Source organism: Leptonychotes weddellii, chromosome 6, assembly GCF_054177405.1.
Source record: "Leptonychotes weddellii isolate Sample4059 chromosome 6, ASM5417740v2, whole genome shotgun sequence".
Lineage (NCBI taxonomy): Eukaryota > Metazoa > Chordata > Mammalia > Carnivora > Phocidae > Leptonychotes > Leptonychotes weddellii.
Window position 1 is genome coordinate 67,481,765 of NC_138374.1, and position 14,385 is coordinate 67,496,149.

Genomic DNA, 14,385 nt, shown 5'->3' on the forward strand with positions numbered 1-14,385 from the left:
GAAAGAATAACTCATGAGACTAGCCAATAAAATTTTGAGATGAAAAAAGTAATGGAAGGATACTCATTGGCCTACCAAATATTAAAACTTATAAAGTATCAATAATTAAAATAGGGTGGCAAGTGGATAGAGATAGGACAGTAAATCAATGTAAAAGGATAATTGGATTCACGCTGCATGTTTTTTACCTGCATTTTTTTTTTTTTTGGATAGATTTATTTATTTTGGAGAGAAAGAGCGCTTGAGGGGCGGGGGGAGAGGCATAGGGAGAAGGGGAGAGAATCTTAAGCAGATTCCATGCTGAGTGTGGAGCCTGATGCAGGGCTTAATCCCATGAACCTGAGATAGTGACCTGAGCTGAAATCAAGAGTTGGACACTTAACTGACTGCGCCACCCAGGCACCCCTTATCTACATTTTCAGTTAATCTCTATTTTCATATGAGTTTTATGGCTTCAAAATATTTTATACTAAGGAAGTTTTGTAATTTATAGAAATGTTACTTTATTTTTTGTTTGTAGGCTGTTTTTTCATTTCCGTAAATGCTAAATCTATGTTCACAGTTTTCTGCATATATTTATTTTTATTTATTTTAGCTGTATTCTTAGAATTTAGAAATGTAGGTTAAAGAGACATATATTATGTCTCTTTATATGTATATATAATATATATATATTATGATACACATCTCACTGTCTTTTCAGAAAGTTGTTTCAGTTGACATTGTCAAGTTTTACAAGAGGATCCTTATTTCCTCACATTTTCCTCATTTCTGATTATTATTCTTTTTTCTATTTAAAAATATAGTAGTTAAAAATGGGATTCCATTTTTCTTTTCAAATGCATTTCCCTAGTTCCTGGTTCCTAGCCATTTTTTTTGTGTGTGTTTTCTTTGCCATTTTATTTCTTTATTTTTTGAATTGCCTTTTATATCTGTTGTACATTTTTCTCTTAATGTGTTGGTGATTAATGAATTTTATTAAAACTATTACCCTCTTGCCTATTATTTCTACCATCTTTGTGACTTTTAGCATTTTCATAACTTTGTAGTGATTATGTATAAATCTATGTACAGATAATGTTTTGTGACATGGGAATTTTGATTTTTATTTGACCTGTCAATTATTTCATGGGTTTTTATTCCCCCTTAATTTAATATTTTTAGACAGGTTATACCGTACTCATAACAGCTAGAAATTCAAATATTTATTCTCTTAGGTTTTTCATTCTTTCAGTTCAAATTTAGCTTTTTAATCCATTGCTCATTCAATAAATATAAATGCCAGGTTCTGTGATACAGCAGTAAGCAAGATGGATGCCTATTCTCAAAGAGCTTATACCTAATGGGGAAAAAGAAAAAAAAAAAAAACCCACAACAAATAAAGTGGAAAATGTAATACTGCCAGGTTATTGTGTGTGAATAAGCACACAATAAAGAGAATGACATGGGGTATTCAAGACTGTATGTTTGAGAACATGATTTTTTAAGCTCAGAACTTTCCTCCATTCAACAGAAAGCAGGTAGTAGATAAATCAGGTATAGATCAGTCTGTGTCGGATGGCTTCCGTTTTCTCTATGAGGTGTGCCTCAGCCAAGTGATGGTTGAGAAAGGAAATGTAAGAAGTTCAAGGAGAGTGAAGTGAAGTGATCCTCTCTGGAGTAAGAAGGGAACTTACTAGAAATGAATCTGAATTTCATATTTCTCTTTAGTGTTACGTAGAATTCATATTAAATGTTTAAAATCATCCACCACATGGAAAGTAATGATTTTTAATTGAAATGTAGTTGGCATACCATGTCACATTAGTTTCAGGTGTACAGCATAGTGATTGGGCTTTTCTATACATTACTCTGTGTTCGCTGCCATAAATGTAGTTACACATATCACCATGCAGCATTATTGTAGTATTATTGACTGTATTCCATATGCTGCACTTTTCATCTCTGTGACATATTTTATTTTATTCTTTTTAAAGATTTATTTATTTTAGAGAGAGTGAGTGCAATGAGTTGGGGGCAGTTAGGGGCAGAGGGAGAGAATCCTCAAGCAGACTCCCCACTGAGCGTGAATCCCTACCTGGGGCTCAATCCCACAATCCTGAGATCATGACCTGAGCCAAAATTAAGAGTTGGATGCTTAACTGACCAAGCCACCCAGGTGCCCCTCTGTGACTTATTTTATATCTAGAAGTTTGTGCCTCTTAATCCTCATTACCTATTTCACTTGTCCCCCTAACTCCCTCCCCAAGTAGTGATTTATCAAATATTTCTTTTATCTGCTGATTTAAAATAAAAGCTTCATCATATTCTGAGGTAATGTATTTACTAGATCATATTTCTAGAATCTCTATTCTGTTCTGTTATTTGATTTTTTAAATGATTAGATCATTACCATGTAGCCTGAATTGTTAGTAGTTTGTAATACATTTAGAATCTGGCAGTCCAAACTCTCTCATTACCTTAGCAGTACTGTTGCTGTTTCTTTTCTTACCTCTGGGTTTTGTGGTTTGTCTTTTTTTTTTGATAAAATTTGGGATCCTTTTGTTAGGTTCTAATTGTTTGCAATTATAAAGTCATTTGGGGAGATTATAAAAATGAAAATCAAAAGATGAGTAAAAGATATTTTGAAAAAAATGAAAAAGTGACACCATAACTGAGAAAAATGTAGATATTGGGGCTCCTGGGTGGCTCAGTCAGTTAAGCATCTGGCTCTTGATTTTCAGCTCAGGTCATGATCTCAGGGCCCGAGAAGGGCTTTGTGCTCAGCAGAGTCTGCTTGAGATTCTCTCTCTCCCTCTACCTCTCCCCCAAATTGTGCTCTCGCACTCTCTCTTTCTTTCTCTCTCTCTCAATAAATAAATAAAATCTTTTAAAAAAAGAAAAATGCAGATATTTTAATGAGACTCATCTAAAAAAATTGCTATTTCCAGAATACCAACACAAATGATCAGAGTTGGTCTGGGAATTACTAATTGAATTGAAAATTTGAAGCAAATTATTAAATAGGTCACATGAATTATTAATGAAATAAAAGGACTTATCTAGTCAGATGTAAGGAAATAAATTACTTTGGGGTCATACAGGAAACATTTTAGGCTATTAAATTCTTGAATAAATATATTCCCATTATTTTCAAACATTTATTGAACTCATTATATGTGCCAGAATTTTTGCAATTCTGCATCCCTATTTTTAGATGAGGAAAGCAAAACATATAAAGAGTGAGTAATTTTCCTGTAGTGACACAAATATTAGGAATAAGTTTGGGACTCAGGTCAATCTGAATCAAAGCCTGTACCCTTTGTAATTTCTTGATATCCTAAATTATTTTTAACAATGAAATGCTAATGTTTGAATTAAACTCTGTGTTATTGAATGTCATTCTATGAAGGGATATTTTCTCCTAGCTGACTAAATGTCTAATCATTTTTAATTAAAATATTAGAAAATGAGGCATTGTTAATTTTAAGTAATCATATTTTTCAGTTAGAAATTTAGAACTACCTAACTGAATTATGTAATCTTTTCTTAGATACATTTTGTTGACTTTGAAAATAAAACATTTGTATACAATAATTTAAGGAGGTCATAATATGCTGAAATAACTCTCATATTGTTCTACATTTAATAATGTGCCAGTGAATCCTTGGATGCCATAGGTAACTGAGGGCGAGAGAGAATTTTTGTCAGTGCAGGGGGAGCTTTGGGTCATACCCTGCCCTGAATCAGCTGATCAGAGAATGATTCCTTAAGCTTCTTCCTTCCCTTAAAAATGATAAATCATTTTTGAGTGTTATTAATAGTTTTTGGCATTTATTATATCTTAATATTTCTTAGCTACCCAGAAATTACTTCTATATAGTAAATTGTGTTAGTCTATTGGTGTCAGTACTTTATTTTTTAAATGTTTATCAATGCATTTATTCACCTAGCAAGAATTCTTCATCAGGTCACTATGTTTAAAAAAGGAAGATGTAGGGCAGCTGGGTGGCTCAGTTGGTTAAGCGACTGCCTTCGGCTCAGGTCATGATCCTGGAGTCCTGGGATCGAGTCCCGCATCGGGCTCCCTGCTCGGCAGGGAGTCTGCTTCTCCCTCTGACCCTCCTCCCTCTCAGGCTCTCTGTCTCTCATTCTCTCTCTCGCAAATAAATAAATAAAATCTAAAAAAAAAAATAAAAATAAAAATAAAAAAGGAAGATGTAAAGAAAGAAAGCAAAGCAAAAGAAGTGTCCAAACGTGTGTGTGGGGGGGGGATTTGACAGGGTTTTTCTTTGATTTTGGTCTTCTTTTTAACAGATAATTTTGCTTTTTTTTTTTTTTTTATTGGCGGGGACTTTGCTATTGAAAGCATGTGATGTTTTGCGATATAGAAATTGGATTTTGGAGTTAATTTTATTAGTAGCACTAGTATTATACCTCTTGTGGGTTAAACTGGTCAATTGTAGTGTAACTTCTTCAGCCATTTACTTGGAAGACATAAAAAACATAAATATTTTCCACTTGTAGGCAACGTTCTGCATTAGGAGAATGTCTTGCGGCTTTTGCTGGTGCCTTTCCTGTAGCATTTTTGGAAACTCATCTTGACAAACATAACATTTACTCTATCTACAATACTAAGTCCTCAAGAGAAAGAGCAGGTAACACAGAAGCATGTTCAGTATTTGAGATATGAAGTTGAAACTTAATGACATTCATTGTATTTTCCTACAGTGATTTTTTTTTAATGGACCATTTCAATTTGTTATCTCCAATGATATTGGTTCTTAAATGTTATTATTTGGATCTTTTTGGAATGTTACATACTATTCCCTTAGGGTCTGTAAAAGAAAATTTGTTTAATTTCTTCTAAGTTAATGAATCACAGACAAATTAACACTGTTAAGAATAAGACAAAATAATGGGCAGAAATGGAAAAAAGTAGGTCAATCTGATTTCTGATTCAGTTTTCTTCTATAGGTAGTCAGCAAGTGTGTGGTGTTCTTATTTGTTACATTTATGGATTTGTACCCTTTGGGTTCTTTTGTTCACCAGATACATCCATCTTATTGGGACAGTTTTATTCCATATGATTTTTTCTAGTAGTGTAGTCCGATTATTAACATTTAGAAAACTTATAAATCTGAGACACAGTGACTTAAATTTGAACCTGACCTTATCATGCATATGTTTAAGATTTTTATGTCTGTATGTATACTAGGCATCTATAAATATAGTATACCTCATGTTGCTTAGTAGGTCGGCTGAGTAGGTAGGCTCATTTTTTCCCCTCTCCCAGTTAAAAAGCTCTTAGAGCCATTGGTGATGATTTCAAGGATTAGTCTATAAGAACCTATTAGAATTATTTACTAGGATTGAATTGACTTGGATAAGAAATAGTTAATATAGCAGAAAGAAGTTATTTCTCTAACGAGCCATTTAAAGCAAACCAGAGTTCTCAAGGCCTGAATGTACACAGATGTCCTCTAGTATCACTCTTTTGTTTGAATTCCTCAAAGTCTGATACAGTACAATGTATTTTATTTGCTCTCCAGTAGCCCTAAAGAGTTCTCAAAACTTGGGCAAGAACTGTTTGCTGTTCACAAATGTATACCTCTCTGTTAATGAGATTATTTCTCTGTAACTAACTCATGTTTTTAGGGGAGCTGCTGGTTATACTGATTTTATAATGCCTTTTACCAAGTAAGGAATCTTTTAAAAACCTGAGTAATCATTATTTAATTTGCCTATTTTATAATTCTAATTTCATATAACAGGAAGTTAAAGAAAAATACGTTGAATGTGATTTAGCAATATTTCTCTGCATAAATTCCACAATATATTTATAAATAGTAAAATGTGGTTGAGTTCGAGCTATTAATCGTCTTTGTAAACCCGCCTTATTAAGTTGTCTTATTTAGGATTTTTGATTGATGAATACTTTTGCTATGAGTCCAGAATGAGGCAGATTTGTTATTCATTACAGATAAGAAAATGCACAGGGCAGATAATTCACCTGCTTTTGTTTCTATAACACATCCTTTGCATAACAAAGTAAAGGAATTGCAGTGAATGATTTGTTTTCATTCATGTTTTAGTCATTGGACAAGTAATTATGATGTATACTAGGGTGGATGGGGGAGATTTGACACAAGAATGAGCAAGACTGGATTCTTTCTCTCAGGGAATTCTTAGCTGCAGTAGGAGAGGCTGAGAGACATACGTGATAGAATTCAGAATAAAGAACACGAAGGACACCAAAATGCAGTTTTAGCTAAGGACCCCAGGAAAGACTTCACTGATTTGATTCAAGAGGAATCTTGAAATTAGGAACACTGAAACTGTGGTACATCTGGAGAAACTTCAAGCCCTTGAGGGGGTTAAAGTTCAGAGAGGAGGAAAGGATGGAAAACCAAGTAAAGTAGGCTTTCTGTGTCAGGGAAGGAGTTGGACACCATACCAACACAAACAGGATCCTTCCATTGGCTTTAAGAAGAGGAGAAACATGAGTAGGTCAGCATTGTAGAAATCCATCATGACAGAAATTGGGAAGATGAATGGATGTGAGTCACCAGTTCAGAGAATGGTTGTGGTAATTCAGGAGAGAGGAGATTGAGGAAGGCCCCTTGGATGGAGGATATCATGGTTGTGAGAGATCCTGGAGTTCCCATCCTGTTGTGTGGGAAACACGGGGGCATTACAGCCTGGAAATTTCTTCTCCGTTTCTAGTTCGAGAGACTGGATAATGTTGTCTGTGCCAAGACATGTTCATGGGGTGGGTGGGAGAGGAAAGGTCGAGTTTAAATTTAGATCCGTTGTGTTTTAAGTTGCTTTTGAGACATTCAGTATTACACGCAAAAGTTTCAAGAAATCTGGCTCTGAGAGTTATTAGCTTATAGCAGAAGCCCATAGGAATGGCCACAATTACCCAGGCGAACATAGAAGGGAAAAAGAAAGGAGAATTCAGGGTAAATCCCTAAAAAAACCCACAACATTTATAAGTTCATCAAGGAGCAAACAGCCAGGAAAGGAGCCTGACAGAATTCAGGAGGGAGTCAGGAAGACCAAATGCATTGAAGTTAAGGAAAAGGGAATTCCATCAGTGATGGGAAAGCCCCTATATCAGTTAGTGGGGTAAGGGTTTCAGTAAGTGTGAAACAGGGAAATCATCAAGTGTGGTAGGCGGAGGCCTTCATTTCTGGAAAGCTAATTAATCCAGGGGAGATTGGAAGCATAGCTACAGGCTACCGGGGAGGAGATGCTACAGAACAAGGGGCTCAAGAGGCCGAGCAAGGCTCCTGCAGTGGGGCAGGCTCCACCTTGAGAACACAGGCCCAGCCATGAACAGGGACCTCAGAGCTCCTTGCGCTGAAAATGGGGAACAGACGTGGGAGGATGGACCCTACAGAAGGCTTGTAGGCAGAGACACTGGATATTCTGGTTTTCGCTGAAGTAGAAGAAATGGTCGTTCTGTGATCTTAAGGGAGTGGTGGTAGGATAGGAACTTGGGAAAACGAGAGAAAATTTGATAGCTGCCGTGAGTAAAGAGAGAGGAGCCAGTCGAAGGCATGCCTGGTCTTGCTGGGTTTTGAAGCCCAGCATGAAGTGGTTGCTTGTGCCTTCTAGAAATCTGGCTGTTACTGTCAGTCCGCTCTTTCACTGAACACAGTTCATTTTTTATGTGTGTTTCTTTAGCTCTCAATTTGCCAACTAATGTGGAAGATGTTTGCCCAAATATACCGTCTTTGGAGAAACTCATGGAAGAAATTGTGGAATTAGCCGAGTCTGGCATTCGCTACACACAAATACCACATGTGATGGAAGTCATACTGCCCATGCTTTGCAGCTACATGTCCCGCTGGTGGGAGCATGGACCTGAAAACAATCCGGAAAGGGCTGAAATGTGCTGCACAGCACTGAACTCCGAGCACATGAACACACTCCTGGGGAATATATTGAAAATCATATATAATAACTTGGGAATTGATGAGGGCGCCTGGATGAAGAGGTTAGCAGGTAAGAATTGGAAAGGAATGTGCTACTTGAATTTATTTTATTTCCAAAAGGATTTGAAATCAGAAGACTAGGGGCGCCTGGCTGGCTCGTTCAGTAGAACATGCACCTCTTGATCTTGGGGTCATGAGTTTGAGCCCCACGTTGGGTGTAGAGATTACCTAAATAAACAAACTTTAAAAAAATGAAATACAGAAGACTAGAACTTTCCTATGTTAGTCTTTATCAATATTTTCTTCTGTTGTCAAAAATACTAAAAATATTATTATTTCTGTCATGCTGTTCTTTAAAAAAATGTAGATTTAATCAGGCATCAGGTAACTTGCCATATCGTTACAACTTTTGGTTGTTGTTATTACAACTTTTAAGCAAGCAAACATTTTCCTGATTGAACAGTCTCTGTAAGAGTAATCAGTAAATGCCGGATGAAAACTAATGATTCTGTAGACAGAAAAATAAAACTGGATTTTGAAACAACCCCCTTTTAACAATTCATCTTTTTAGGAGTGGGGGAAGAAAATCAAAGCATGCAGTCAAAAATTTACATTTGTTTATCATTGCACTATTTACATTGGATAATGGGAGGTCATTTCTTTTTATTTTTTTTAAAGATTTTATTTTTTTTTAAAGATTTTATTTATTATTTGAGAGAGAGAGCACAAGTGGGGAGAGGGAGAAGCAGACTCTGCTTCGAGCAGGGAGCCCAACAGGGGCTCCATTCCAGGACCCCGAGATCACGACCTGAGCCAAAGGCAGACGCTTCACCGACTGAGCCACCCAGGCACCCCAGGAAGCAATTTCAAGGATGAAAAGAAGGGAGACGAACCATGAGAGACTATGGACTCTGAGAAACAAACTGAGGGTTCTAGAGGGGAGGGGGGTGGGGGATGGGTTAGCCTGGTGATGGGTATTAAGGAGGGCACATACTGCATGGAGCACTGGGTGTTATATGCAAACAATGAATCATGGAACACTACATCAAAAACTAATGGTGATTCACATAATAAAATTTAAAAAAAGGGTTTTTAAAGAATTAAATTCAGAAAGAAAAAGACAGAAAGAAAATTATTCATTTACTTAAACTCCAAAGTAATACACTGATGTCTTACTAATTTGGGTAGGGTGTTTTCTCTTTTATACATTTATTATTAGTAAATGAAAGCAACAGTTTCCCATGCAATGTAAGTCTCCCATTGGGACAAGGATGGGGAAGCAGAAGTAATACAACTGGATATACTCTCATAATTATTCAGTGGCGCATATTCCTTGTAAAGAAAAGGCCAGAGGAACCTTTTCCATTTGGGGATTTTTTTCTTCTTTTTGTGAGAATAATTGATTTCTGAAGTGAATGAACGTGTTTCATTCCTATTTTTTTTTTCCTATTCCAAATTAGCTGCCAATTAAAAACAAAAAACAAGAAAGCACATCAAATTCAATTCAGTAATCATTTTTGAACAGCAACTGTGCAATTAGGTTCAGGACTGGAAAAATGGTTGAGGCATGGGCTGAATCCTGAAAGAAGCCACGTGCTGGGGCGGGGTGGCGGGGGAGTGCGTAAATCATGCAATTACAATTGTAATTATAATCTATCTTCATTTTAACGAATGTTGATGCAGGGCAGAATATTAATGTCTGTCTTCAAACAGTTTTCTCCCAGCCCATTATAAATAAAGTGAAACCTCAGCTCCTGAAAACTCATTTCTTGCCATTAATGGAGAAACTCAAGAAAAAAGCAGCGATGGTGGTGTCTGAGGAGGACCATCTGAAGGCCGAGGCCAGGGGGGATATGTCTGAGGCGGAACTTCTCATTCTGGATGAGTTCACCACACTGGCCAGAGATCTCTATGCCTTCTACCCACTCTTGATTAGATTTGTGGACTACAACAGGTACAGTGTTCAAAAGCAATGAATTTCTCTGATTCAATCATGTCCTTGCTGGGTTCATATGTCCCAGGGGAATTTCTTCATTGACTCCGTGATGAGCTTGTCCATGATTGTGACATAACCAAATGTTTATAGACAGGGTCATTTTCACCAAGCATCTCAGAATTACAATGGGAAATCATATTCTGGAGCAGGCTGCCTTTTGCAGGTTAAAGTTAGCAGTTTGACAGTTACAATGTTCAAACTGTTTTTTTTTTTAAAGATTTCACCTGTTTATTTGAGACAGAATGAGAGAGAGAGAGAGCACATGAGGGGGGAGGGTCAGAGGGAGAAGCAGGCTCCCTGCTGAGCAGGGAGCCCGATGCGGGACTCGATCTAGGGACTCCAGGATCATGACCTGAGCCGAAGGCAGTCGCTTAACCAACTGAGCCACCCAGGAGCCCCCAATGTTTAAACTGTTTTAAATGTTAAACAAATGGACTCTGAAGCCACTTTGTGAGCTCTGTGGGCACAGGCTCGCCCTTAGTTGACTTGGTTTCAAATTTACCATTGAGTGGGTGATTTAAAAAACAAAAAAATGAACTCAAAGGAATAACTAAGAAACCACTTCATTTATTATGTGATCTAGGGCAAAGTGGCTAAAAGAGCCTAACGCGGAAGCAGAGGACCTTTTCCGCATGGTGGCCGAAGTGTTTATCTACTGGTCGAAATCCCATGTAAGTAGGAAAATATCGACAGGGCTTCCTGTTTGGTTTAGGTTAAGGGCTTTCAGGTTTTTTAACCAATTTTCCAGTCCCCTTAGTAAATAACCTTTGATAATGTTTCTCGAGCTTGCTTCCTAGGTATCCCTTAACTGGTGTGGAGAGAGAACAGATTCCCTTAGGTAGTTTGGGGCAATGTTAAACCTTTTGAGTTTGGGAAAAATCACAGGGGTTTTTAGTTGCACTCCATAAATGGTGGGGTTTTTTCTATTTGCCCCTAAATTTTAGGATAACATGGACATAGAGATGTGGCCTTTTATCCTACAGGCTTCCCTCTGTATAGAGGTTTTGCTAAGCCCCCCGGGGGGCCCTCATGACTAGTTTGAGAAATGCTGAGATAGACTTGTTTTTCAAGCAGAAGATAACACTTGTTTACTTGTAAAGGTACTACTTCTTTAAATTTGCTCCAGCAGCACACACCTTTGTTTCTACAGGAGTTTAGTTTTGCTCACATTAGAATAAAATATAGCTCCTTCTAGGAATTCTGTTGATAGAACTTTTAAGTACATCTTTAGTGAATTTTCACTATTTTGTATGTCACAAGTAGAACTCTGTATTTTTAAATTGGGAAAGGATTTTAATAATAAGAACTTGATATAGTATTCTATAATTATTTCCAATAACTAGCAACTATGGGTAAGTAAGCATTTATTGTTGCCCCAAATTATTTCAAAAGCTTAGAATTTTTGTGTCAGTTATAATTCTTGATGGCACTTAGCAAATGGGAGACTCCAAGAAAATAAAAATAAAACCTCAACCTCAGCTTCATTATTTGAGGTGACTTCCCAATTTATTTTATCAGATGGTTATACAAATTCTTTTATTTTAGAAACGTCATATTTTTAAAAAAATAAAATTTTCCTACCTAATGTTTAGGGTAATAAATATTATTTATTGCCTACTTCTGAGGAGTCTGTCAAACTTGATACCAAAATGTATATAAAATACAATTACCCTGAAATAATAGGTGGAATAATGTTTTTTTTAATATATGCACTTATATCTTCACATTGACTTTCATTTTCTATGATATCTAAAATTTTTTTAGATCCTTTATGTTCCTCTAGATAAAAGCAAATGATTTCTGAGCCTGTGTAACTCATGTTGAAAAGGGTGCATTAGATCATTCAGGGTGCTTCTGAAGGAATATTTGAAATCCAGAGCCCAGGAGTAAATCGAGAAAAGTAAAAACTGCATATTTTTCCTTGAAGGACTGAGAATCTTCAACTTCGTCAGTCACCAAAATACCAAAAAAGCTTCTTCAAATATATATGCAAGTCAAAATTTTGGAACAAGTATTTGGAGTATTTATCACAGTCAGTAGATTTTTAGATGAATGTCTAATGATAATTTCAGGAGTAAGAAAAAAATCTGAATATGTACTTTTGAATCTCATGGGTATATTTAAAACCCAAATCTGTTAGTATGTGTCCTATATATTCTTCCCCAGATATTTAAAGGTGAAACTCTATGAGCAACCATATTATTATAAATGGTAAGATCAGAATGTTAGTGTGAGCTGAATGAAAGTCAAAGCTTAGTCCTTTCATTGTCCTTCACACAAAACCTTTTATTACTCATCAGTTATTAACATATTTGGATCCTTACTAGGAAATCATTTTATTTGGGTTTTGCTCATCCGAAAGAGGAAGGCATATGCTTAGATCATTAACTTCTCTTTTAAAACTCTGATGATCTTGCTTTTATTTTGTTTGCCTTCTTTACTATCACTGCTCAAACACTTGGCTTTGCCTGTGTTCTTATGTTCCTGAGTTAAAAGTGAATAAAATAATGTTATGAGAAAGTAGATAAAATATCTGACAGACTGGAAAGTTACATCATAGATGTGTGTGCCCTGTTTTTCTCCCAAGAAGCAGTATATGCCTTTCACCAGCTAAATTGGGATTTGAATACTCACTCCACCCTTTGGTAGATGTGTGACATTTGTATTTACATATTCTGGATCTTAGTTTTCCCACCTTTGAAGCATACATATTTATATCTAGTTCCCAGAATTGTTGCCCCAAGCCAAGCACCCTCATTGGATATTTAAAAAAAATATTTGCTCCCCTTTCTTGGTAAGTCTTATATATCAAGTTACTACTTATCTTTGTATAAACTTTTGGGTCCTGTGTAACCTCTAATTACATGGGCTTCTTATCCATGTTATATATCAGTTATATTTTAACTGAAATTTTCTTTGCAAATTCTCAGAATTTCAAGAGGGAAGAGCAGAACTTCGTGGTACAGAATGAAATCAACAATATGTCTTTCCTTATCACTGACACCAAGTCAAAGATGTCAAAGGTATTACTATAATCTGTTGCCCAGTTCTAGAAAATTTTTGAATGTAACTTTCATTGTTGATTTTTTCTACATATTTTGGAAGGTGTACAACTGAGATTTTAGAGATTTTGTAATGCTTACTGATTAAATGCATACACGCATACACAAGGTTTTAAGGGTATGCAGGATTTGTTTTAAGTAGGTACGGTAAGACACACAGACACAGAAATGACTTCCATGAAGGAAGAAGGTTTTACTCGCAGTTCCCTAGAAACTGAAGGCATGGCATATGGTGGGGGCATGTGGCAAAGCATTATTGTCAGTCTTGTGGCAGAGGGAACAAGGGGGAAGAGGTGGGCAGGAAACTTCATTGAGGTTTTTGTGGGAAGGGGCAGGCAAAGCAGGGTAAGCAGGTTTAGGATTGACCAGTTCGAGTAATTTCAATGGACTCTGGGGTTTAGGGAGCATCCCTAGTTGTCTGGTACCTAGCCCTGGGGCGATTAAGGCAGGTGGATCGAGACCCAGGAAAAGACGTAATTGGGGAATATGAGAGTCTGGGTTGGTTGGTTTGTATATGAAAAGCATGCTTGCAGGAAAGTAATTTATTATCTGTAGGAAATGATCAGTATTAGGAGGGACAGTCAAAGATCAGCAAGACCCCAAGATGTCAAAGAATCAGAGTAAAAAGGCATACTTTACACACACACACACACACACACACACAATTGCCAGTCAGTGTAATATACATATAATTAGTCAACACCGCCAATTTATCAAGATTAAATATATGTGCATTTACATGTGCCAAGTATGTAAACATCAAAATAATTAGCTGCACTGTTTAAGAACCACATGTATGAACTCCAGGTTCTCACATAGGAGATGGGATGTATGGCTCTAGATTTTTGTTTTCTCTGTCACTCATGTTGGGGAGGGGAGGAACTTTCAAAACACTTTAAAATTCATGCCTTTATTGTTCAAATTACCACTAAATAAGAAAATGAATATATTACATGGGGAACACAGAAAGTATGCTGCCAAATGGCCAAAGATGCAGAATAGTGTGAGTGTGGCCAAGGAAATCAGTCTCTACCCTCTGTGTCAATGATGGAAGAGAGTTTCAGAGGGAGGGACACCTACTGCATGACCCAAGAATGACTGGTACCTGTCACCTGTTTCTTTGGTGGCCATGAGGATAGTTGACTCGCATCACTCAATGCTCCTGTTCTTTTTTAGAGTTTTAAATGCCATGTATTTGACACTATTACACATGAACTAAAAGCTAAGCCTCACTGAAGGTTTGCATACCTAGAACATCTGTCCAACTGAGAGACTATTTATGTGCCTGTGCTCTGGAAACACACATAAAAGATGAGAACTTTGCTGTCCTCTGGGCTGCCGATAAGCCTGAAGAGTGAGCTGTTGCTGTCCTGAGATGCTGTGCATGTCTCATGGATGTTTTGAA

General features: G+C 36.7%; 1 protein-coding gene across 1 annotated transcript in view; it reads left to right on the forward strand.

Annotated features, from left to right (window-relative positions):
• RYR2 (ryanodine receptor 2) overlaps positions 1–14,385 on the forward strand; it is a 652,366-nt gene that overhangs the window by 524,783 nt on the left and 113,198 nt on the right. The window contains exons 67-71 of the mRNA XM_081824340.1: positions 4,507–4,637; positions 7,672–7,992; positions 9,636–9,876; positions 10,502–10,589; positions 12,849–12,941. Coding sequence (XP_081680466.1) covers positions 4,507–4,637; positions 7,672–7,992; positions 9,636–9,876; positions 10,502–10,589; positions 12,849–12,941 — 874 coding nt within the window. The remainder of the gene's footprint in view (positions 1–4,506; positions 4,638–7,671; positions 7,993–9,635; positions 9,877–10,501; positions 10,590–12,848; positions 12,942–14,385) is intronic.